We start from the raw sequence: 25,552 nt of genomic DNA on the forward strand, positions 1-25,552 counted from the left end.
CTGATTCTTCTATCAGTGCCTTCGTGCATTCCTATGTAAGGATGGCTGATTTTTGTATATTGAACTTTCATCCCAATTTTATTGTCAGTTATAATATCTGTATATTCTTTTGCATATTCCATGTATAAGATCATGTCATCTGCAAAAAATAACAGCTTTGCCTGTCCTTTCCAATTCTTACATTTTGTAGTTATTTTAATTTTAATGCTTAGGACCTTTTCACTAGAATGTTGAATTGATTAGAGCAGTATCCATGGCATTTCTGATTCCAGGGGCAAAGTTTTCAAAATTTCACCTTCAGTATAATATTTGCTGTATTTTGTGTAAATAAATAATTTTGCATATTGTTTCATTTCTATTTCTAGTCTGCTAATAGTTTGTGTTACAAAAGATATTGAACCATATGAGGTGTTTTTTTTAGATACACATTATTTTTTCCTCCTGTATTTTGTTAATGGGTTAAATAACACCCCTGGAATAGTATTCCTGATATATTCCCACGTAGCCTAGGCTTTGTTATCTTTTAAAATTATCCCTGGATTTAGTGTTAATATTTTGTTTAGAAATTTTGCATCTGTAATCAGTGACACTGGCTTGTAATCTTCCTTTATGGTAATTTCCTTGGCTGCTATTGATATCAAGGCTAGGCCAGCCTCATAAAACTTGCTGGAAACTACATATGACTTTTGTATTTTTCTGGAAGCGTTGGGTTTATTTATTAAAAGTTTGTTAGATTTCACCGATAGGACCATTTTGGCCAGTTTTCTTTGTAGGAAGGTTCTTAGTTGTATTCTTTAAAATATTTGAACAATTAAAATGTTATATTTCTACTTGTGTCAGTTTGGTAATTTGTACTTTTATAAGTATTTGTTCATCTAAATTTTCAAATTGATTGGCATGAAGTTTTCATAATATAATCTTTCTGACTTTTTCTATCTGTGGGATCTGTGATGAAGTCTCCTTTTCCATTTCTGACATAATTTATGTCTGCCTTTTCTGTTTTTGTTCTCAAAAAATTTTTTGCCAAGTTTATTAGACCTTATTTTTGCAAGTTTATTAGATTTCTAAATAACTAAGTTTTGGTTTTATTGCTCTAACAGTTTTTCTCCTTTATTATATATTTCCTTATACTTATTTTGAGTATAACTTGCTCTTTCTTTTTCTCATTTTTTGAGATCAAACCTTAGCTCATGAATTGTCAGTTTTTCTTTTTTAAAAAACATGCATTTGGGGTCTGAGCGTAGTGACTCATGCCTATAATCATAGCACTTTGGGAGGTTGAGGCAGGAGTGCATCACTTTGAGCTCAGGAGTTTGAGACTAGCCTGGCCAACATGGCAAAAACTATCTCTTAAAAAAAAAGTAGCTGGGCATTGGTTTGTACCTGTAGTACCAGCTACTTGAGAGGCTGAGGTGGGAGGATCACGTGAGCTGGGAGGCAGAGGTTGCAGTAAGCCAAGATCATGCCATTGTACTCCAGCCTGGGTAACAAAGATCCCTTCTCAAAAAAAAAAAAAAAAAAAAAAAAAAAAAAAAAAAAAAGTGCATTTAAAGCAATATATTTCTTTCTACTTTGTTTTATCTGTGCCTCTTTTTATTACTACCTGAAAAATCCTTAAGATAACCAACTGAAAAGGATGAGCTAAGTAATGTAGCTGACTACTAAAGAAAAAGGGAAAAACAGTTTTACTCTACAACCACAGTGATCATTCAAATTATAAAATTAAAAACTCCTAATTACATTAGATACAGAAATATTATCACACATATACAAGTAATATGATAATACAAATGTTATGTATTTTGTAAAAATCTTATGGAACATGTAGAATTTGTTTGGAAAAAAAATATGTAGGGATTGAGGCCAAGCGCAGTGGCTCACACCTATAATCGAAGCACTTCAGGAGGCAGAGGCAGGTGGATCATGAGGTCAGGAGAACGAAACCATCCTGGCTAACACCATGAGTCCCTGTCTCTACATAAAAATACAAAAACATTAACCAGTTGTGGTGGTGGGCTCCTGTAGTCCCAGCTACTCAGGAGGATGAGGCAGGAGAATGATGTGAACCCAGGAAGAGGAGCTTGCAGTGAGCCGAGATTGCACCACCACACTCCAGCCTGGGCAACAGGGCAAGACTCTGTCTCAGAAAAAAAAAAAAAAAAAAAAAGACTATAGGGATTGAGAATAATATAAAGAAGTAGGTTACCAAATTAGACTTCTAAGAATCAGATTTTACCCAGTATCAAGCTTTATTAAAAATTCAAAGGTACAGGTAATTGTGAAAAGCAGAAGGGTGAGAAAAGTCTTTCCAACTCTACTAGCTGTGAGAGTTTAGAAAATTTATATAAACTCTTTTAGTTACAGTTTCCTTATTTTATAAACTGAGGCTAATATTGCCTACTCACATGGTATATTGTGTATTCATCTGTTCTCACACTGCTAATAAAGACATACCTGAGACTGAGTAATTTATAAAGGAAAGAGGTTTAGTTGACTAACAGTTCCACATGGTTGGGGTAGGCCTCACAGTCATGGTAGAAGGTGGAGGAGGGGCAAAGTCACATCTTACATGGCAGCAGGCAAAGAGAGAGCTTGTGTAGGGAAACTCTCCTTTATAAAACCATCAGATCTCATGAGACTTACTATTGTGAGAACAGCATGGGAAAGACCTACCCCCATGATTCAATTACCTCCCACTGGGTCCCTCCCACAACATGTGGGAATTAAGGAGCTACAATCAAGATGGGATTTGGGTGGGGGACACAGCTAAACCATATCATTCTGACCCTGGCCCCTCCAAAATCTCATGTCCTCACATTTCAAAACTAATTGTGTCTTCCCAACAGTCCCCTAAAGTCTTAACTCATTTCAGCATCAACTCAAAAGTCCACAGTCCAAAGTGTTATCTGAGCCAAGGCAGGTCTCATCTGCCTATGAGACTCTGAAATCTAGGCAGAGGTTCCCAAACCTCAATTTTTGACTTCTGTGCACCTGCAGGCTCAACACCATGTGTAGACTTGTACTCTCTGAAGCAATGGCCTGACCTCTACGTTGGCCCCTTTTAGCCATGGCTGGGACATGGGGCACTGAGTCCTGAGACTGTACAAAGCAGCAAGGCTCTGGGTGAGACCCATGAAACCATTTTTTCCTCCTAGGCCATGTGGCTTGTGATGGTAGGGGCTGCCATGAAGGTCTCTGACATGGTCTGGAGACATTTTCCCCATTGTCTTGGAGATTACCATTTGGCTCCTTGTTACTTATGCAAATTTCTGCAACCAGCTTGAATTTCTTCTCAGAAAATAGGTTTTTCTTTTCTACTCCATTGTCAGGCTGCAAATTTTCTGAACTTTTATGCTCTGCTTCCCTTTTAAACATAAGTTCCAATTCCAAACCATATCTTTCTGAATACATAAAGCTGAATGCATTTTATAGCACCCAAGTCACCTCTTGAACACTTTGCAGCTTGGAAATTTCTTCTGCTAGATACTCTAAATCATCTCCCTGAAGTTCAAAGTGCCACAGATCACTAGGGCAGGTGCAAAAGGCTGCCAGTCTCTGCTAAAACATAGCAAGAGTCTCCTTTATTTAAGTTTCCAACAAGTTCATCTCCATCTGAGACCAACTCAGCCTGGACTTTTTTGCTGACATCTCTATCAGCATTTTGGTCAAAGCCATTCATCAAGTCTATTGGAAGTTACAAAATTTCCCATATCTTCCTGTCTTCTTCTGAGCCTTCCAAACTGTTGCAATCTCTGCCTGTTGCCCAGTTCCAAAGTAACTTCCACACTTTACTGGTACCAATTTTCTGTATTCATCTGTTCTCACATGGCTAATAAAGACATACCCAACACTGGGTAATTTATCAAGGAAAGAGGTTTAATAGACTCACAGTTCCACTTGACTAGGGAGACCTCACAATCATGTCGGAAGGCAAATGAGGAGCAAAGTCATGTCTTACATGGGAGCAGGCAAATAGAGAGCTTGTGTAGGAGAACTCTCCTTTATAAAACCATCAGATCTTGTGAGACTTACTCGCTATCATAAGAACAGCCCGGGAAAGATCTGCCCCCATGATTCCATTATCTCCCACTGGGTCCCTCTAGTGAGACATGGGAATTATGGGAGCTACAATTCAAGATGAGATTTGGGTGGGGACACAGCCAAACGGTATCACATGGTTAGTGCTAATGAGATGATGTGCGCATAATGTTTAGCAGAGTAGCCAGCACATTTAAGAATGCAACAAGTTGTATGTTAATATGATAATTTACTATTGCTGTTATGATTCCACATAATATCTTATACTTAATTTTTAATCTTCCTATGTATATAATTAAAGGTCTGTTATCAAGATGTAATCCAGATTCATTTCTGCAACCTAACTTACTATTTTTTTTCTTAAAGATAGGCAGCACTGGTTGGATTTCTTGCCTATAAGTTTTCAATGGCCTTTTAATAGAAATGCTTGATCCTAGAAATATGAATGGGAAATAGTCATTTATTTGTACATCTCTTAGGGACTTAGGTATAGAACATACCATAGCACAAGAATAAGATATGGTGGCTATCTTCCAAGATGTTTATAGATTACCAGGGGTAAATAAAAGTTAAATAATAAAATTTTATCCTTGGTGCTAAAACAACACTGAAAAACAAGTGTGTGAGTATAAAGGATGTTAGCCATTGGCTTGAAATATTTTCCTAAATTATGTAAGCCTAATATATTATTAAAGGTGTTTCATTTGCTCAGGACAGTTATAATACATGTAATCAAATTCTATACATTGAAAATATTTCATATATTCTAAGTTCTACATTTAACAGAATGACATTTATAACTGTGCTATCATGATTGAAACATTCTAATGCATTTAAAAAGAATATGTTCTTAAATTGACAAATTTTCTCAAAACAGTGCATTTATACTCCTGGTAATATAGTTAAAAGTCCCTGTAAATAATTTTTGTGCAGTATACAACAGCATAAAATACTCTATTTTCTTGTTCAGGGAACTCAGTGAAGGCAAAGAGGAAAGTCAACATCAACAACCTGATGATTCTCACAATGTAGCTGTCTATGTTGAGAGAGCACATGGTGGCCATAATTTATATAGACCAAAAAGAGCCACAGAGAACTTTGAAGAATTCCTAGCTATCTTAAAGAAATTGTAAGTATTTAAGTTATACTCCTTCTTTTAGTTGAGTAATTCTTTGGAATGTCTTTATTTTTTAAAGTTTATTGTTGTTGGATAAGTGTACTTTAGTTATGATATAGCACTTGTGGTTGATTCAGAAGAGATGGACACACTGGAGATTTTGTTTCTATATAAATACAATCTTCATGAATTCAGTCTTCATGGTGTGTCATGGATATAATGCTAAACCTGTGACCCATTATTTTAAAATTAAGCTGCAAACATAATACATATTATTTACTGATATTTCACAATTATGTTAAAGATGTCCTTAGCTTATGGTTATCTGAAGGTTTTTCACAGAATTTAAGCTGTCTTCCTCATCCAGGAGTCTTTAAATAAACTTACCACACATTCCTTTTTTTTTTTTTTTTTTTTTTTTTTTTGAGGCTAAGTCTTGCTCTTGTGCCCCAGGCTGGAGTGCAATGGCATGATCTCGGCTTACTGCAACCTCTGCCTCAATGGCATGATCTGGGCTTACTGCAGCCTCCTGGGTTCGAGTGATTCTCCTGCCTCAGCTGGGATTACAGGCACCTGCCACCATACCTGGCTAATTTTTGTGTTTTTAGTAGAGATGAGGTTTCACCATGTTGGCCAGGCTGGTCTCGAACTCCTGACCTCAGGTGATCCTCGGCCTCCCACGGCCTGGGATTACAGGCGTTAGCCACTGCACCTGTCCCCATTGCCTTTAATTTCCTAGAATACTTTGTGCTCTAATAGGGACACAACTGTCTGGAGAAGGATCGGTGTGTAGGAGAAGATTAAATCTGAGTGGAGGCTGATTACCAAAGATGGTATTGGATTTGTGAATAAAATTAAACGAGGAGAAAATTATAGAAGAAAATCTTTACCACCTGTCATAGGGGAGTAAAATTAAACTTGTAAGCTGAAAAAAAGAAATTCAACTAGAATATGTGATATTGGAATTGAGATTGATAACAGGAACGAAACCAAAAGTCTCAAGACTAGAATTGTCTTCATAAAAAATTCAATAGCAGGGAATGAGTAATTAAAAATTTGACATTTATGTTCTGAAGAATGAACTTTTTCTTTGTTTAGATACACAAATACCATTATGGTATAACTGCTACAGTATACAGTGCAGTAACATGTTGTACAGGTTTGTAGCCTAGGAGCAACAGGCTAGACCAGCTGGCCTAGGTGTGTAGTAGACTACACTATCTAGGTTTTTTTTTTTTTTTTTTTTTTTTTTGAGACGGAGTCTCGCTCTGTCACCCAGGCTGGAGTACAGTGGCCGGATCTCAGCTCACTGCAAGCTCTGTCTCCCAGGTTTATGCCATTCTCCTGCCTCAGCCTCCCGAGTAGCTGGGACTACAGGCGCCCGCCACCTCACCCGGCTAGTTTTTTTGTATTTTTAGTAGAGACGGGGTTTCACCGTGTTAGCCAGGATGGTCTCGATCTCCTGACCTCGTGATCCGCCCGTCTCGGCCTCCCAAAGTGCTGGGATTACAGGCTTGAGCCACCGCGCCCGGCCAGGTTTGTTTAAGTGTACTCTGTGATGTTTACAGAATGACAAAAATCGCATGATGACAAATTTCTCAGAATGTATCCCCGTTGTTAAGTGACACATGACTATGATTGCAAATTTGAGGAAATATGATCAGAGCTTCCAGGAAAGTTGAGAATGGTCAGATTTTTGATACTCTTAACTTATAATAACAAAAAGGAAACAACGAATACTAGTCACGTTTCAGTAAAGCAGGTACGAGAGAATTGTAGAAGGAAATCTTAACCACCTGTCATAGAAGAATAAAATTAAACTTGTAAGCTGAAAAAATTAGAAAATTCAACTAGAATATGCACAGGAAATTTGTTAAAAATATTCTTTAACTGGTAGAAAATCACTAAAACACTGAAAGTGATTGAAGATATACTATGCTGCAATCACTTTAATTCCATTAAACTCTAATGTTGATTAATATTGCATTAGATTCCAAAATTTTAGTTTCCAGAAACCCATGAATCACTCTGCTGATTTCAGATTGTGCTGGACTGTAAGAGTTTTAATGGCAATGGCGATTCCTATCTTTTTTACTATAATGAGATAGCAGTTTCCAGATAACAAAGTTTCTGATCTGAGATGCAGGAGGTCAGTAACAGGGACTTCCAAGCAGCTATGATTCTGCACTGCAATGTCAAAATACTGGGAGGTAAATCCAGGTCAATGTCAGAATGGAAACTGCAAATGGGTAAGAAGCCTAGTACCTTCTTAACAGTGGACTACTGCGAAAAGCAGGAACCATGGTAGAAGGCTATCCAAGTACAGTGAAGAATAGACAAGTTACTTTGCTGCATTCTTTTGTGGACCTCCATGGATGCTATTTAATGGCCTATTTCCAAATACCTAGGACAATAGATGTTGTATCAGTGTCAGTTTCCAGAACCCACTTCCTCACTTATGTGTGAGAAAATGGATGAGTAGAGAAGGTCCTGAAGTATATACATCCCCATTTTCAGTGGCTCAGAATTGGGCAGCCAGGACTTTGACATGGCAAAACTCACTGCTGTGACAGCCACCAAATTACCGTAGGAGAGTAAATGAGAAGGAAACTCACTTTTATGAGATGTTTAATATTAACACAAAGCCTTAAGCTCTATATATAACATTTCTGATTTAATCCTCACATCGATGCTTTGAAGTAGCTATGACAAGCTATTAATAGTAAGTAAAAGGGCAATGTATGCACTAAATCCACAATTTATGTTCTATAGTACATGCCTTGTCTCTCCTCTTCTCCTTGGGACACTAATGTATTAGCTTCTTATTGTTCTGTAATTAATTAACATAAACTTAGTGGCTTACAAAAACATACATTTATTATCTCTCAGGGTGAGGTTTCGCTGGTCCTCTGCTCAGTGTCTCACAAATCTTCATCAGAGTGTCCACTGGGCTGTGACCATTTCTGCAGCATGGAATCCTCTTCCAAGCTCAAATGGTTGTTGGCAGGATTCAGCTCCTTGTGGTTGTAGGACTGACATTCCCACTTTCATGATGACATTCAGCAGGGGCCCCTCTTTGTACTAGATACTTCCTAGATCCTTGCCACGTGGCACTGTCTCAAGCTGTCTCACAACACAAAAGCTTAAATTTTCAAAGCTAGCAAGGGAGAGTCTGTTTTTCTCTCTGTTATTCTGCCTAGGTGAAGTATGATATAAGCTAATCAAGGGCCTATATATCCCATCACTTTTGTAGTATTCCCAAACCACAGATTCTGCCCCCACCCCCAACATTTAAGGAAAGGGGATTGGGTGTTCCCTTAGTCACATTTAGTAACATCATCAATCTATTTGTGACTCTGTTAATCACATTCGCAATGAGGTTGTATGCTTTATAAACACAACACTAAAGTAATTCAATTAAAATCTATTTATTGATGGATAAGTTGTCAGGTCTGTAGCCTTTTGTTTATCTCTGACTAATTCAACCATGATCAGATTGATGGGCTGCTTAAGTGATGTTATCTAATGAAATTTTGAAAATGTTACCTTCTATACTTTAAAACTTTTCACTTTGTCATCCTGACTAAAATTTAAAAAAAAAATTTGACTCACAGTAGCTTTTTAAATAAATGCAGGCTGGGTGCAGTGGCTTACACCTGTAATCCCAGCACTTTGGGAGGCCAAGGCGGGTGAATAATGAGGTCAAGAGATGGAGACCATCCTGGTCAACCTGGTGAAACTCCATCTCTATTAAAAATACAAAAATTAGCTGGGTGTGGTGGCATGTGCCTGTAGTCCCAGCTACTTGGGAGGCTGAGGCAAGAGAATTGCTTGAACCTGGAAGGTGAGCCAAGATCAGGCCACTGCACTCCAGCCTGGTGACAGAGCAAGACTCCATCTCAAAAAAAAAAAAAAAAAAAAAAAAAAGCAAATATGTCTGATGAGATTAAGATACTATTAATTATTAATAACTCAGTGTGGTATAGCTTAATCATGTTAATTACATCTTAACGTCCACTTTATGTCAGCAGCTCTGAGTAAATACTGATAGATGGGAAAAATAATAATTTTGAAACATTAAAGTCACGGTGGTGGTGCCACCATAAAGGAGAGATTTGAGCAACCAGAGGATTGTTGAACAGACAGTCAGAGGGAGAGAGGAGACAGAGTGAGAAAAAGAGAGTTGGGAGGCCCCTTTTAAAAATTTTGTATTTTAAGGCATATCAGATTGAATATAAGTTTATCATGCATATTCATTAGGATTTTGGATCATAAGCAAAAGAAACTGACTCTGGTTCATTAAAACAATCACAACAAACAAAAAGGGAAGCGGGCATTGATGGAAGAACATCAGGTAGCTCTCAGAATGGAAGAACAACAATAAGATGCTGGAGATGATACGAACTCTAAGGCAACTCTGGAAGTCTCTTCAAGGTACAACACTGGAATCAATCAGCTATAACTACTTGCATTTGGGAGTCACTAGGCTCACAGCTTAATTTCAGGGATAGGGAGTCAGATTGTTGTTTATTTTTGTACCCACTCTTAAATAAATGCTGAGGGAGAAGTACACTTTGACAGGCAGTTTTACTGAGTTTACATGCAATTGGCAAAGGGGCAGCATTTCAAAAGAGAAAGTATTTCAGAAGAAGGGGGAAATGATAATAAGTAAATAATATTAAAATCTAGGAGCTGAAACATGACTTAGAATTTTAGTTTCTAAATAATTTTGACTCATTTTAGTTTTCATCCATTAATTAATGAATCCAACATACACTTTTGAACTCTTCTGTGTTTCTGTCAGTATTCCTGGTATTGGGACTGTGGGAACACACAATACCTTTGCCTTCATGGATCTTACATTCTAATGTAAGAGATACTAAACACATATATATTCTGTCAATCAGTGATAAGTGCTAGCAAGAGAAGCTAATGCAGAATAAGGGGTTAGAGAATGATGGAAATGATCAGAGAAGTCAGATTTTATGAAATAGGAGAAAGAGAAGAGAGAGAGAGAGAGACAATTAAATACCTTGAAGAAGTGCATTCTAGGGAAAGAAAACACAAGTGCAAGAGCCCAGGTATTGCAACATGGTCTGCAAATAGAAAAACAAATTAACCAAAACCACAATAATTGGCAAGAAGGTCATTGTTGTGAAAGTGCATGAGTCAGATGGGAGACCTCGTGGAAATAGGGCTTCAGAAGTAGCCAGGGACCAGATTATCATTTAGGGTCTCATGGGCCATGAAGGGATTTTAACCTTGGTATGATTGGCACGTTATGATTTACATGGCAAAAGGTCACGTGTGGATGGTTGACTGTGGATGCCAAAAGGAGATTCAGGGTGACCTGTTAGAATGCTGTGAAATTTGTCTAGGTGCGAGATGAAAGTGGCCCATATTCTGTGTTAGGGATTTAGATTTGACATGATTTGATTTTCTCTCTCTGTTTAAGAGATGAGCAGGGTTGAATAGATAGTCCTTGAAGCAAATCAGGTTCATTGCTCAATTTAACCACTAACATGATGGAGAATGCTGGGCAAATCATCTGATGCTCTCACATGTTGGTATTTGACTGCAGTGCCTATAACAACAGTGGCTTTTAAAATGCAATTATAAAATACTATGGTAAAAATAATTAGTTTCTTTATAAATGACTAATTTCTGGGGAAAAAAGTTATGTTTGTGTGTATTTGTGGGAGTTGTGGAAAGGGTAGGAGAAGAGAGGGACTTATAAATGAACTGTGAAATGCAGATTAAGATCCTCTGAGAAAACTTGGCCCGATTGTTTTTTCTTCTACTGTCTCCAGTTAACGATGTTTCCTTTGAGGGAATGAGGCAGCTGAAGATCATTATGTTTCAGTAGAGCAGTGATGCAAAGCCACTTCTCAGGAATGACTCAGAGGAATTGCTCCCTGGAAGAACATCAGGATTTTTGCCTTTTAGATTCAGGCTGTTTAAAAGCCAAATGCAATATGGTTCTTATGCTGTCGTCCTCTGGTGAAATGGCACAGAAGATGAGGAATTGCAGTCTCAAACTATATTTAAGGGCTGCATGCTGATCAAAGAAAAACACTTTGTGGGGCTATTAATTTGTGAAAAAATACAGTATTTTGGAGGAAAACTGCACTGCAATGGAGTGGAAGGGGGTTCACATCTAGAAAAGAAAATTTCTCTTTGAAGTTAAAAGGTAACATAGGTTAATAAAGAATGGTGTGGTACTGAAAGGAATTTAGATTTCTGACACAAATGGTGATCATTTATGACAGAAGAATGGGAAATAAAGGAAGAGAATTATTTGTGTTAAAATGAGTTAGCAAAGGACAGAAATTAAAAACTCATTGACGGTAGATTGGTATTCTAAAAGCGTGTCACACTGCATCTTGTTTTGTCTGTGGCAGCTAGATTGAAAGTTGCATTTGGGATGTACATGTTGCAAAATGCCTGGCCTGCAGAGTCAGAAAGAACTGTGTTCTCAACTGGACTCCCCTAATCATTAGTTGTATGATATTGAGCAAATTTCTCCCTCTAAAAATTTAATGCACTAATCTATAAAATGGGCACGATTATTAATCTCATAGAGTCATCATTGTTGTGAAGCCTAAACACAGTTAGAATGTAAAGCCCCAAACATTACTTGGTCCGTTTTAGGCCCTGTGTGAATGTCAATCTCCCCTTTCCCAAAGAATGTTACATATTGTGACTGCTTTTTAACAAAAGACTTGGCTATGTTCTTGCCATAGTTGAATTATAAAGGGGTTCCTGGTGTCTCTGAATAATAATGTATTTTATTTTTAATTTCTTCAAGAAAGAATATTCAAATTTCTCCTACAACTTATGAATAAATAACAGATATTACTTATTTATCATATATTTGCATTCGTTTACAAAGTTGCTGGGAAAATTTTCATACAGGAGTTTAAGAAACTACTGTTTGATCATATATTAACTAGTATTCAAAAATAATTGTATCTTGATAGCTTTGTTCTATTGTTTGGACATAAGCAAACATCTATTATAATATTTGTTATAAAAAGTTATTTTTTCACTGTACAGATGTATTATTTCAGCATAGATGTGACTATTAAAGCTGAGGCTTCTTGTTTTGGGTGACATGGTTTTGCATTTTATTTTTCCATAGAAATGTCTTAGTAAGTGTTTAGTGTAAGTTCTTTCTTATTAATATTAGGTTTATAAGTGTAACAAAGTGCTTGTCATGCACTGAGACATGAGAATCTTATGACTTTATTGGGAATTTTTATCATGTGTTGTATTATAGATTTAATAACACAATGGAACACAAAGTCTTTTAAGAATATTTCTCGTAACAATTATCTGTTGAACTATCGCAAAAATCCATGATTTCATTAAAAGATTTAATGTCTGACTATACAAAAATATTACTTGCCTTCCTCATGCAGTTCTTATAGACTATTAAAATCATCTTGAATATTAGTCCTACATTTATCAAAATGACTTAGTTTCACGTACATGCCATTGTACTTTATATGTATGAGTAGAATGCTTTTGTACTCGAGGAGTTACCTCATGGTATGAAGAACCATTTTAGAGAAACATAGATAATTAAGTCCAGGCTCAACTCATACAATATCTAGAAAATTTTGGCAAGATTTGGTTGTTTCTAGAAGAGTGTGGGTCTGCATGGTCGCTGTTGCCAGTCAAAACCTGGGTCTATCTGCGGAGAAGTAATAAATTACTTGGCAGTCTCTAAAAACCTGCAACATAATTCCTTATTTGTCTCTCCTCTTTCATCCACTGAACATTTAGTCTAAGAAAATGGTGGTTTAATTGGTTTAATATTCAAAGGTGATATTATAATAGGCTTGGTTTGGCTAAAGAGATGAAAAATGTGGTCAGATGTCCTTAGTACGTTTGCAGTATCCATTTGTGGTTCTAAGGAGATGTGTGTGTGACTCTACCTATTTGATGGCTTACATAAAATTTGGTTTCCAAATGAGCCACTAAATTGGGCTTGTTGTACAGCAAGGTCCATCAGTGTATAGTTAAATGTTCTTTCTTCTTCATTAGATATTTGTCAGCTAGACTGATGTGAAATCTACATTGGACAAAAATTCTTCCCTGGAGCATTCATGCTCCATTTCATTTTTTTTCTGTAATCTGATAATTATGACCATATTCTTGTTAAAAATTTCCAAGCACTACTTTTCACTTTTCATTTTTTTATTTTTGTGGGTACATAGTAGATGTATATATTTATGGGGCACACAAGATGTTTTGATACAGGCGTGCTATGAATAATAATGACATCGTGGAGAATGGGGTGTTCCTGCCCTCAGGCATTTATCCTTTGTGTTACAGACATTCCAATTATACTATTTTATGTATTTTAAAATGCACAATTAAATTATTGACTATAGTCATCCTGTTGTGCTATCAAATAGTGGATCTTATGTATTCTATTTTTTTTGGTATCCTTTAGCCATCCCTACCTCCTCCCAACCACCCTACTACCCTTCCCAGCCTCTGGTAACCATACTTCTACACTCTATGTTCATGAGTTCAATTGTTTTGATTTTTATATCCCACACATAAGTGAGACCATGTGATGTTTGTCTTTCTGTGCCTGATTTCATTTACTATAATGACCTCCAGTTCCATCCATGTTGTTACAAATGACAGGAGCTCATTATTACGTATGGCTGAGTGGTACTCCATTGTGTATATGTACCACATTTTCTTTATCCATTCTTCTGTTGATGGACATTTAGGCTGCTTCCAAATCTTGGCTACTGTGAACAGTGCTACAATAAATGTGGGAGTGGAGATATCTCTTCAATATACTGATTTCCTTTCTTTTGGGCATATACACAGCAGTGGGATTGCTGGATAATATATTTCTAATTTTAGTTTTTTCAGGAACCTTAAATTGTTATTCACAGTTCTTGTACTGATTTACATTCTCACCAACACTGTACAAGTGTTCCCTTTTCTCTGCATCCTCACCAGCATTTGTTATTGCCTGTCTTTTGGATATAAACCACTTAAACTAGGGTGAGATGATACCTTATTGTAATTTTGATTTGCATTTCTCTGATGATCAATGATGTTGAGCATCTTTTCATATGCCTATTTGCCATTTTTATATCATTTTTTTGAGAAACATCTATTCATATCTTTGGCCAATTTTAAATCAGATTATTAAATTCTTTCTTACAGAGTTTTTTGAGCTTCTTATCTATGCTGGTTATTAATCCCTTGTCAGAGGGGTAGTTTGCAAATATTTTCTCCCATTCTGTTGACTGTCTCTTCATTTTGTTGATTGTTTCCTTCACTGTGCATAAACTTTACAACCTGATGTGATCTCATTTCTCCATTTTTGCTTTGGTTGCCTGTGCTTGCGGGTTATTACTCAAGAATTTTTTGCCCAAACCAATGTCCTAGAGATGTTTTCCAGTGTTTCATAGTAATTTCATAGTTTGTGTTCTTAGATTTAAGACTTTAATCCATTTTTATTTGATTTTTTTATATGGGGAGAAATAGGGGTCTAGTCGCTCTGCATGTGAATATCCAGTTTTCCCAGCACATTTTGTTGCAGAGATTGTCCTTTCAGCAATGTATTTCTTGGTTCCTTTGTCAAAAATGAGCTCACCATATATATATGGATTTATTTGTGGGTTCTCTATTCTGTTCCATTGGTCTATGTTTCTGTTTTTATGCCAGTAACATGCCATTTTGGTTACTATAGCTCTGTAATATAATTTAAAGTGAAGTAATATGATTCCTCTGGTTTTGTTCTTTTTGCTTAGGGTAACTTTGGCTATGCTGGGTCTTTTGTGGTTCCATATACATTTTAGTATTATGTTTTCTATTTCTGTGAAGAATGCCATTGGAATTTTGATTGGGATTGCATTGAATCTGTAGATTGCTTTGGGTAGTAAGGACATCTTAACAATATTGATTCTGCTAATACATGAACATGGAATATCTTTCCATTTTTGGTGTCCTCTTCAATTTATTTCATCAGTGTTATATAGTTTTCTTTATAGATATATTTCACATATTAGTTAATTCCTAGGCATTTAATTGTACTTGTGGCTATTGTAAATGGTATTACCTTTTTGATTTCTCTTTCAAATTGTTGATTTTTGTATTTGGTTTTGTATCCTGCAATTTTAGTGAATTTGTTTATCAGTTCTAATCATTTTAGGAGGAAGTCTTCAGGTTTTTCCAAATATAAGATCATATTGTCTACAAATAAAAATAATTTGACTTTTTCCTCTGCATGTTTGATGCTCTTTATTTTTTTTCTTTTGTGTGATTGCTCTTGCTAGGACTTCCAGTACTATGTTGAGTAACAGTGGTGAATGTGGAGATCTTTGTCATGTTTCAGGTCTTAGAGAAAAAGCTTCAGTTTTTAATCCCATTCAGTATGATTCCAGTGTGGGTCTGTCATATATAGCTTATATTATGTTGAGATATGTTTCTTTGTTACCTAGGTTTTTGAGGGTTTTTATTACAAACAGATGTTATATTTTATCAAATGCTTTTTTTTTTTTTTTTTTTGAGATGGAGTCTCACTCTGTCACCCAGGCTGGAGTGCAGTGGTGTGATCTCAGCTCACTGAAACCTCCGTCTCCTGAGTTTAAGCAGTTCTGTGCCTCAGCTTCCCGAGTAGCTGGGATTACAGGTGCGTGCCACCACGTCCTGCTAATTTTTGTATTTTTGGTAGAGACGGGTTTCACCATCTTGGCCAAGCTAGTCTTGATCTCCTGACCTCATGATCCACCTTCCTCAGCTTCCCAAAGTGCTGGGATTATAGGTATAAATCACCGTACCCAGCCTATCAACTGCTTTTTAGGTATCAATTAAAACAATTATGTGGTTTTTGCCCTTCATTCTGTTGATATGTTGTATCACATTGATAGATTTGCATATGTTGAACTATCCTTGCATCCCTGAGATAAGTCTTACTTGGTCATGATGAATGATATTTTTAATGCATTGTTGTGTTTAGTTTGCTAGTGTTTTGTTGAGGATTTTTGGCCTGTAGTTTTCTTTCCTTTTTTTTTTTTTGAGACGGAGTCTCGCTTTGTCGCCCAGGCTAGAGTACAGTGGCGCGATCTCAGCTCACTGCAAGCTCCACCCCCAGGTTCATGCCATTCTCCTGCCTCAGCCTCCCGAGTAGCTGGGACTACAGGCACCTGCCACCATGCCCGGCTAATTTTTTTTGTATTTTTTTTTAGTAGAGATGGGGTTTCACTGTGTTAGCCAGGAGGGTCTCGATCTCCTGACCTCGTGATCCACCTGCTTCGGCCTCCCAAAGTGCTGGGATTACAGGCATGAGCTGCCACACCCAGCCAGTTTTCTTTTTTTTAAATGTGTCTTTGTCTGGTTTTGGTGTCAGAGTACTACTGGCTTTGAGAATGAGTTTGAAAGTATGCCAGTGTCCCCTGTTTTTCAGAATAGTTTGAGTAGGATTGGTACTAGTGCTTCTTTAAATGTTTGATATAATTCAGCAGTTAAGTCTGTCCTGGGCTTTTCTTTCCTGGGTGACTTTTTATTACAGGTTCTATCTTTTTACTTATTATTGATCTGTTCAGTTTTTGGATTTCTTCCTGTTTCAATCTTGGTAAGTTTTATGTGTCTAGGAATGTGTTCATTTCTCCCAGATTTTCCGATGTATTTTATGTGTTAATTTATTCTGTGTTCATTTATTCTATATATTCCAAAGGATCATAGTAGCTACTAATGATCCTTTGAATTTCTGCATTATCAGATGCAATGTCCACCTTTTCATCTCTGATTAAACATTACTTTTCTACTGTTTGCTTTTTGATATCACAAAGTTAATAACTTTACAGTAAATTCTTGCTTTTCAGTTTTCAGCACTTAGGATTCTTATTTGAAAGCAATAGAAGCTGATTCCTAAGCTAAAAGAAAAAATATTAAATTTCTTGTTATTTAGAATGATTTTCTTAAAACAGATTCAATATCAGGTAAAAGTACAGATAATGTAACTATTCCTGATCTTTTTAGCTACATTCACTTTTGGCAAGAATATAATAGATAGGCAGGGCACGGTGGCTCACGCCTGTAATCCCAGCACTTTGGGAGGCTGAGGCAGGAAGATCACCTGCGGTTAGGAGTTTAAGACCAGCCTGGCCAACATGGTGAAATCCCATCTCTACTAAAATTAGCTGGGTGTGGTGGTGGGCATCTGTAATCCCAGCTATTCGGGAGGCTGAGGCAGGAGAATCACTTGAACCTGGGAGGCGGAGGTTGCAGTGAGCCAAGATCGTGCCACTGCACTCCAGCCTGGGTGACTGAGCGAGACTTTGTTGCAAAAACAAAAAACAAAACAAAAAAAATTGCCCCTAGCAGTAAATATTAGCTTTTAAATTATTTTTAATTTTATAGAACAAAAAAAGACATCTTGTTTAACTTACAGTTATTTTAATTTGCCTTTCTTTGTTTCCTTGTTAAGCTAAATTTTCTTTAATCATTTATTAGCCATTTGTATTTATTCATGTTGGTGTTGTGAAAAAAAGTAAATCTTGGAATTCCCAAATCACTAAGACAAAGGAAAAATCAAGCTAGGAACTGCACGGGGCAAACCTGCCCCATTGTATTCCTAAGAAGATAGCTACTAAGATTAAAAAGCTGCATACCTCCCTCACAATTGGTCCACAAAGAAATTCCTTGCAGACAAAGGACAAACAGAACTCAGGAGAAACCCTTTGCTCACTGAGATAAATGCATATTTAATTGCTTCCTTTGGAAAGGAATCAGAAACTCAAAATAATATAACCGTTTGTCTTCTATCTACCTATGACCTGGAAGCCCCTCCTCCCCTCTTCGAGTTGTCCCACTTTTCTGCACCAAACCAATGTACATTTTTACACATATTGATTGATGTCTCATATCTCCCTATAGCATATAAAACCAAGCTGTTCCCTGACCACCTTGGGCATATGTTGTCAATACTTCCTGAGACTGTGCCACAGGTGCATCCTTAACCTTGGCAAAATAAACTTTCTAAATTGACTGAGACCTGTCTCAGATATTTCGGGTTCACAGTGTGAATTATCTGATAATGGATTTTGCCCATATTTTCTACTGTGCTGATATAAAGAGCTATCTATATTTTATATAGATATATGACAGTATAGACATAATACCATTTATGGAATGGAGAATAAAATTTTTTAGAAAAATATTGTACCTAATATATTTATCCAATATATATTTGCTGGTCATGTGAAAATTTAACAAACATCAAATGAAAAAGAAAGAATATATGTGTGTGTGTACATATACATCATATATAGCATATGTTATTAAATATATAAGTATTTTTATTAAAGTCTAATTTACATATAATAAAAATGTATATTTTAAACTGTGCAATGTGGTAAATTTAGACAAATGTATAAAGCTGTGATATAAACCATCACCACAATTTAGATAATGAACATATTCATTGCTCCCAAGAGTTTCCTTGCAACTTTTGTCGTTCTTTCTTCTTGTGTGTCCTTGTGCCCACCCTCTGTTCCAAGCAACCACTTATCTGCTTTCTGTCAGTAAGTTTATTTTACATTTTGCGGGGGGGGGGGGGGGGGAGAAGTTAAATAGCACTAACTGATACATGGAATTAAATAGTATTATTATTTTTTAGTCTAGCGTTTTTCACTCAGCATAATTATTTGGAGCTTGATGCATGTTGTTTTTCATAACAATAGCTATTCCTTTTTCTTTCTGAATAGCAATCTGCTGTATGAATATACCATAGTTTAAGTATATGTTGATGAACATTTGTGGCTACTATGAATGAGGCTGCCATGAACATTTATTTATAAGTCTTAGTGTGAGCATGTGCTTTCATTTCTCTTGAGTAAATACTTAGAAAAGAAACAACTTAATCATAGGGTAGGAATAATTTCATCATATGTTGAACTTCTTAAGTAACTGCCAAACTATTTTTCAAAATGGTCGTATCATTTGGTATAGATAATAATTTTCTATGAATGTCAAAATGTCCTATGATAGTCACAGTGAAAAACACAATTGACAAAGAAATTTGGTCACCTCTGTGATTTACAATAACCGAACACAATAACCCTAATTATGATTGATAACACAGTCTCAGGCATCAGAACTCTGGAAATCCCATACAATTCTGGAACACATGTTAATATTTTTCACTAAAATATGGCCTGAAGATCAAACACTACCTTATTCCAACAATCCTATGCAGACCGGGCACGGTGACTCACGCCTGTAATCCCAGCACTTTGGGAGGCCGAGGTGGGCAGATTGCCTGAGGTCCAGAGTTCAAGACTAGCCTGGCCAACATAGTGAGACCCCTGTCTCTACAAAAATACAAAAATTATCCAGGCATGATATCGGCTGCCTGTAATCCCAGCTACTTGGGAGGTTGAGGCAGAAGAATCACTTGAACCCAGGAGGTGGAGGTTACAGTGAACCGACATCCTGCTACTGCACTCCATCCTAGGTGACAGAGTGATACTCTGTCTCAAAAAAAAAAAAAAAAAAAAAAATCCTGTGTAACTAAACATGTTAAATAATCCTGTTTATCACTCCTTTGGACACTCCAGGGGTTCTCTTTAGCATTGAAATGCTAGGGGTTAGGAAAGACAATTTTGAAGCTGTAAAGGCTTAACACACTTAATAGAATTTCAGGTTATTTTAAGTCATCCATTTAAATCATGACTCAAAGCGAAAAACTTTATTCACTAAGAGGGAAGACCTAGTATTCCAAACAATCTGTCTCTTGTCCTTCCCTTCTTTTGTCAGTATTTTATTCACAAAGCAAACAAAAATCTTTCATTGCATGAAAATCTTGTTCAAGAGAAAGCAAAATTTCACCTTGCATTAGTCTATTAATGTCAACCCCAATTCTTTAAAAAATAAAACCTTACAGACAAATCTATTTAATCTTAATCAGTTTGGCCATGAACTGAGAGTCTTATAAATCTTTTACAACACTTCATAAATTTTTGTTAAAGAGCATATTAGTGCCTCAGGAAAACCTTGTTGTGTTTTTATTTTAATGTTCAATTTACAGAAAAACCAAATAATACTCTTTTGAATTTAGTCAATATGTTCACAAACAGATTTTCTCTTTAAAAGATTAATTTTTACAAACCTTCCATAACTTGTTTTAGCCATTAGCTTTATCTTATCTAGTTTAAAACAATCCTTTAATCCTCTGAACTAGATGAAAATTTACATTCCCATACATTCTTATATTCTTTTACTAAAGATACATTTTACTCTCCTTATACACATTGTATTTAAATCTATTTTCAGTAGACTCCACTACATGTTATAATGGTAGCTCTTAGCAATTTTTAATTTTGAAATACCTGGTAAGTTATTTTAGTTACATACCTAGGTGCAGATAAGGCCTGACTATTTCCAGTATAGCTAGGAGCATGGTATCTGTCCCCAGGCCTTACCAAACTATAAAGCAGGAAAGTTAAACAATTTGCTTTTTTTGCTTTTTTTTCTTTAATTATACTTTAAGTTCTATGGTACATGTGCACAACGTGCAGGTTTGTTACATATGTATACATGTGCCATGTTGGTGTGCTGCACCCATTAACTCGTCATTTACAGTAGGTATATCGCCTAATGCTATCCCTCCCCACTCCCCCCAACCCACGACAGGCCCCAGTGTGTGATGTTCCCCACCGTGTCCAAGTGTTCTCATTGTTCAATTCCCACCTATGAGTGAGAACATGCCATGTTTGGTTTTCTGTCCTTGCAATAGTTTGCTGAGAATGATGGTTTCCAGCTTCATCCATGTCCCTACAAAGGACATGAGCTCATCCTTTTTTTATGGCCACATAGTATTCCCTGGTGAATATGTGCCACATTTTCTTAATCCAGTCAATCATTGATGGACATTTGGGTTGGTTCCAAGTCTTTGCTATTGTGAATATTGCTGCAATAAACATATGTATACATCTGTCTTTATAGCAGCATGATTTATAATCCTTCAGGTATATACCCAGTAAAGTAATGGGATGACTGGGTCAAATGGTATTTCTAGTTCTAGATCTTTGAGGAATCGCCACACTGTCTTCCACAATGGTTGGACTAGTTTACAGTCCTACCAACAGTGTAAAAGTTTTCCTATTTCTCAACATCCTCTCCAGCACCTGTTGTTTCCTGACTTTTTAATGATTGCCATTCTAACTGGTGTGAGATGGTGTCTCACTGTGGTTTTGATTTGCATTTCTCTGATGGCCGTGATGATGAGCATTTTTTCATGTGTCTGTTGGCTGCATAAATGTCTTCTTTTGAGAAGTGTCTGTTCATATGCTTTGCCCACTTTTTGATAGGGTTGTTTGATTTTTTTCTTGTACATTTGTTTAAGTTCTATGTAGATTCTGGATATTAGCCCTTTGTCAGATGGGTAGATTATAAAAATATTCTCCTATTCTGTAGGTTACCTGTTCACGCTGATGATAGTTTCTTTTGCTGTGCAGAAGCTCTTTAGTTTAATTAGATCTCATTTGTCAATTTTGGCTTTTGTTGGCATTGCTTTTGGTGTTTTAGTCATGAAGTCCTTTCCCGTGCCTATGTCCTGGATGGTATTGCCTAGGTTTTCTTCTAGAGTTTTTATGGTTTTAGGTCTAACATTTAAGTCTTTAATCCATCTTGAATTAATATTCATATAAGGTGTAAGGAAAGGATCCAGTTTCAGCTTTCTACATATGGCTAGCCAGTTTTCCCAGCACCATTTATTAAAAAGGGAATCCTTTCCCTATTTCCTGTTTTTGTCAGGTTTGTGAAAGATCAGATGGTTGTAGATGTGTGGTATTATTTCTGAGGGCTCTGTTCTGTTCCATTGGTCTGTATCTCTGTTTTGGTACCAGTACCGTACTATTTTGGTTATGGTAGCCTTGTAGTACAGTTTGAAGTCAGGTAGCATGATGCCTCCAGATTTGTTCTTTTGGCTTAGGAATGTCTTGGCAATGCGGGCTCTTTTTTTGGTTCCACATGGACTTTAAAGTAGTTTTTTTCCAATTCTGTGAAGAAAGTCATTGGTAGCTTGATGGGGATGGCACTGAATCTATAAATTACCTTGGGCAGTATGGCCATTTTCACGATATTGATTCTTCCTATCCATGAGCATGGAATGTTCTTCCATTTGTTTGTATCCTCTTTTATTTCATTGAGCAGTGGTTTGTAGTTCTCCTTGAAGAGGTCCTTTGCATCCCTTGTAAGTTGTATTCCTAGGTATTTTATTCTCTTTGAAGCAATTGTGAATGGGAGTTCATTCGTGATTTGGCTCTCTGTTTGTCTGTTATTGGTGTATAGGAATGCCTCTGATTTTTGCACATTGATTTTGTATCCTGAGACTTTACTGAAGTTTCTTATCAGCTTAAGGAGATTTTGGGCTGAGATGATGGGGTTTTCTAAATATACAATCATGTCATCTGCATACAGGGACAATTTGACTTCCTCTTTTCCTAATTGAATACCCTTTATTTCTTTCTCCTGCCTGATTGCCCTGGCCAGAACTTCCAGTACTTTGTTGAATAGGAGAGGTGAGAGAGGACATCCCTGCCTTGTGCCAGTTTTCAAAGGGAATGGTTATAGTTTTTGCCCATTCAGTATGATGTTGACTGTGAGTTTGTCATAAATAGCTCTTATTATTTTGAGGTATATCACATCAATACCTAGTTTATTGAGAGTTTTTAGGATGAAGGGCTGTTGAATTTTGTCAAAGGCTTTTTCTGCATCTATTGAGATAATCATGTGGTTTTTGTCTTTGGTTCTGTTTATATGCTGGATTACATTTATTGATTTCCATTTGTTGAAACAGCCTTGCATCCTAGGGATGGAGCCCACTTGATCATGGAAGATAAGCTTTTTGATATGCTGCTGGATTCCATTTGTCAGTATTTTATTGAGGATTTTTGCATCGATGTTCATCAGGGATATTGGTCTAAAATTCTCTTTTTTTGTTGTGTCTCTGCCAGGCTTTGGTATCAGGATGATGCTGTTCTCATAAAATGAGTTAGGGAGGGTTCCCTCTTTTTCTATTCATTGGGATAGTTTCAGAAGGAATGGGACCAGCTCCTCTTTGTACCTCTGGTAGAATTCGGCTGTGAATCTGTCTGGTCCTGGACTTTTTTTTCGTTGGTAGGCTATTAATTATTGCCTCAATTTCAGAGCCTGTTATTGGTCTATTCAGGGATTCAACTTATTGCTGTTCTAGTCTTGGGAGGGTGTATGTGTCCAGGAATTTATCTCTTTCTTCTATATTTTCTAGTTTATTTGCGTAGAGGTGTTTATAGTATTCTCTGATGGTAGTTGTATTTCTGTGGGGTCAGTGGTGATATCCCCTTTATCATTTTTTATTGCATCTATTTGATTCTTCTCTCTTTTCTTCTTTATTAGTCTTGTTAGTGGTCTATCAATTTTGTTGATCTTTTAAAAAAAAACAGCTCCTGGATTCACTGATTTTTTGAAGGGTTTTTTGTGTCTGTATCTCCTTCAGTTCTGCTCTGATTTTAGTTATTTCTTGCCTTCTGCTAGCTTTTGAATGTGTTTGCTGTTGCTTCTCTAGTTCATTTAATTGTGATGTTAGGGTGTCACTTTTAGATCTTTCCTGCTTTCTCTGGTGGGCATTTAGTGCTATAAATTTCCCTCTACACACTGCTTTAAATGTGTCCTAGAGATTCTGGTATGTTGCATCTTTGTTTTCATTAGTTTCAAAGAACGTCTTTATTTCTGCCTTCATTTCGTTATGTACCCAGTAGTCATTCAGGAGCAGGTTGTTCAGTTTCCATGTAGTTGAACAATTTTGAGTGGGTTCCTTAATCCTGAGTTCTAATTTGATTGCACTGTGGTCTGAGAGACAGTTTGTTATAATTTCTGTTCTTTTACATTTGCTGAGGAGTGCTTTACTTCCAACTATGTGGTCAGTTTTGGAATAAGTCTGATGTGGTGCTGAGAACAATGTGTATTCTGTTGATTTGGCATGGAGAATTCTGTAGATGTCTATTAGATCCTCTTGGTGCAGAGCTGAGTTCAATTCCTGGATATCCTTGTTAACTTTCTGTCTTGTTGCTCTGTCTAATGTTGACAGTGGGGTGTTAAAGTCTCCCATTATTATTGTGTGGGAGTCTAAGTCTCTTTGTAGGTCTCTAAGGACTTGTTTTATGAATTTGGGTTCTCCTGTATTGGGTGCATATATATTTAGGATAATTAGCTCTTCTTGTTGAATTGATCCCTTTACCATTATGTAATGGCCTTGTCTCTTTTGATATTTGTTGATTTGAAGTCTGTTTTATCAGAGACTAGGACTGCAACCCCTGCTTTTTTTTGTTTTCTATTTCCTTGGTAAATCTTCCTCCATCCATTTATTTTGAGCCTATGTGTGTCTCTGTACATGAGATGGGTCTCGTGAATACAGCACACTGATGGGTCTTGACTCTTTATCCAATTTGCCAGTCTGTGTCTTTTAACTGGAGCATTTAGCTCATTTACATTTAAGATTAATATTGTTATGTATGAATTTGATCCTGTCATTATGATGTTAGCTGGTTATTTTGCTCGTTGGTTGATACAGTTTCTTCCTAGCATCAATGATCTTTATAGTTTGGCATGTTTTTGCAGTGGCTGGTACTGGTTGTTCCTTTCCAAGTTTAGTTCTTCCTTCAGGAGCTCTTGTAAGGCAGGCCTCCTGGGACAAAATCTCTCAGCATTTGCTTGTCTGTAAAGGATTTTATTTCTCCTTCACTTCTGAAGCTTAGTTTGGCTGGATATGAAATTCTGGACTGAAAATGCTTTTCTTTAAGAATGTTGAATATTGGCCCCCACTCTTTTCTGGTTTGTGCAGTTTCTGCTGAGAGATCCATTGTTAGTCTGATGGGCTCCCCTTTGTTGGTAACTCGACCTTTCTCTCTGGCTGCCCTTAACATTTTTTTCTTCATTTCAGCTTTGGTGAATCTGACAATAATGTGTCTTGGAACTGCTCTTCTCGAGGAGTATCTTTGTGGTGTTCTCTGTATTTCCTGAATTTGAATGTTGGCCTGCCTTGCTAAGTTTGGGAAGTTCTCCTGGATAATATCCTGCAGAGTGTTTTCCAACTTGGTTCCATTCTCCCTGTTACTTTCACATACACCAATCAGACGTAGATTTGGTCTTTTTGCATAGTCCCATATTTCTTGGAGGCTTTATTCATTTCTTTTTACTCGTTTTTCTCTAAATTTCTCGCTTCATTTCATTCATTTGCTCTTCAATCACTGATACCCTTTCTTCCACTTGATTGAATCAGCTGCTAAAGCTTGTACATGTGTCATGTAGTTCTCATGCCATGGTTTTCAGCTCCATTGGGTCATTTAAGGTCTTCTCTACGCTGTTTATTCTCGTTAG

At 36.7% G+C, this 25,552-nt stretch overlaps 1 protein-coding gene across 3 annotated transcripts in view; it reads left to right on the forward strand.

Moving 5' to 3' along the window:
• The window catches only part of CNBD1 (cyclic nucleotide binding domain containing 1), a 533,550-nt gene that overhangs the window by 70,235 nt on the left and 437,763 nt on the right, over positions 1-25,552 (forward strand). For 2 of the 3 annotated variants that reach the window (XM_017962161.3, XM_031669659.1), the window contains exon 4: positions 5,009-5,167. The exons of the other annotated variant lie outside the window; for it this stretch is intronic. In XM_017962161.3, the coding sequence (XP_017817650.1) occupies positions 5,009-5,167 (159 nt within the window). The remainder of the gene's footprint in view (positions 1-5,008; positions 5,168-25,552) is intronic. 3 annotated transcript variants of the gene reach the window in all.

The sequence above is a fragment of the Papio anubis genome, chromosome 8 (genome assembly GCF_008728515.1).
Source record: "Papio anubis isolate 15944 chromosome 8, Panubis1.0, whole genome shotgun sequence".
Lineage (NCBI taxonomy): Eukaryota > Metazoa > Chordata > Mammalia > Primates > Cercopithecidae > Papio > Papio anubis.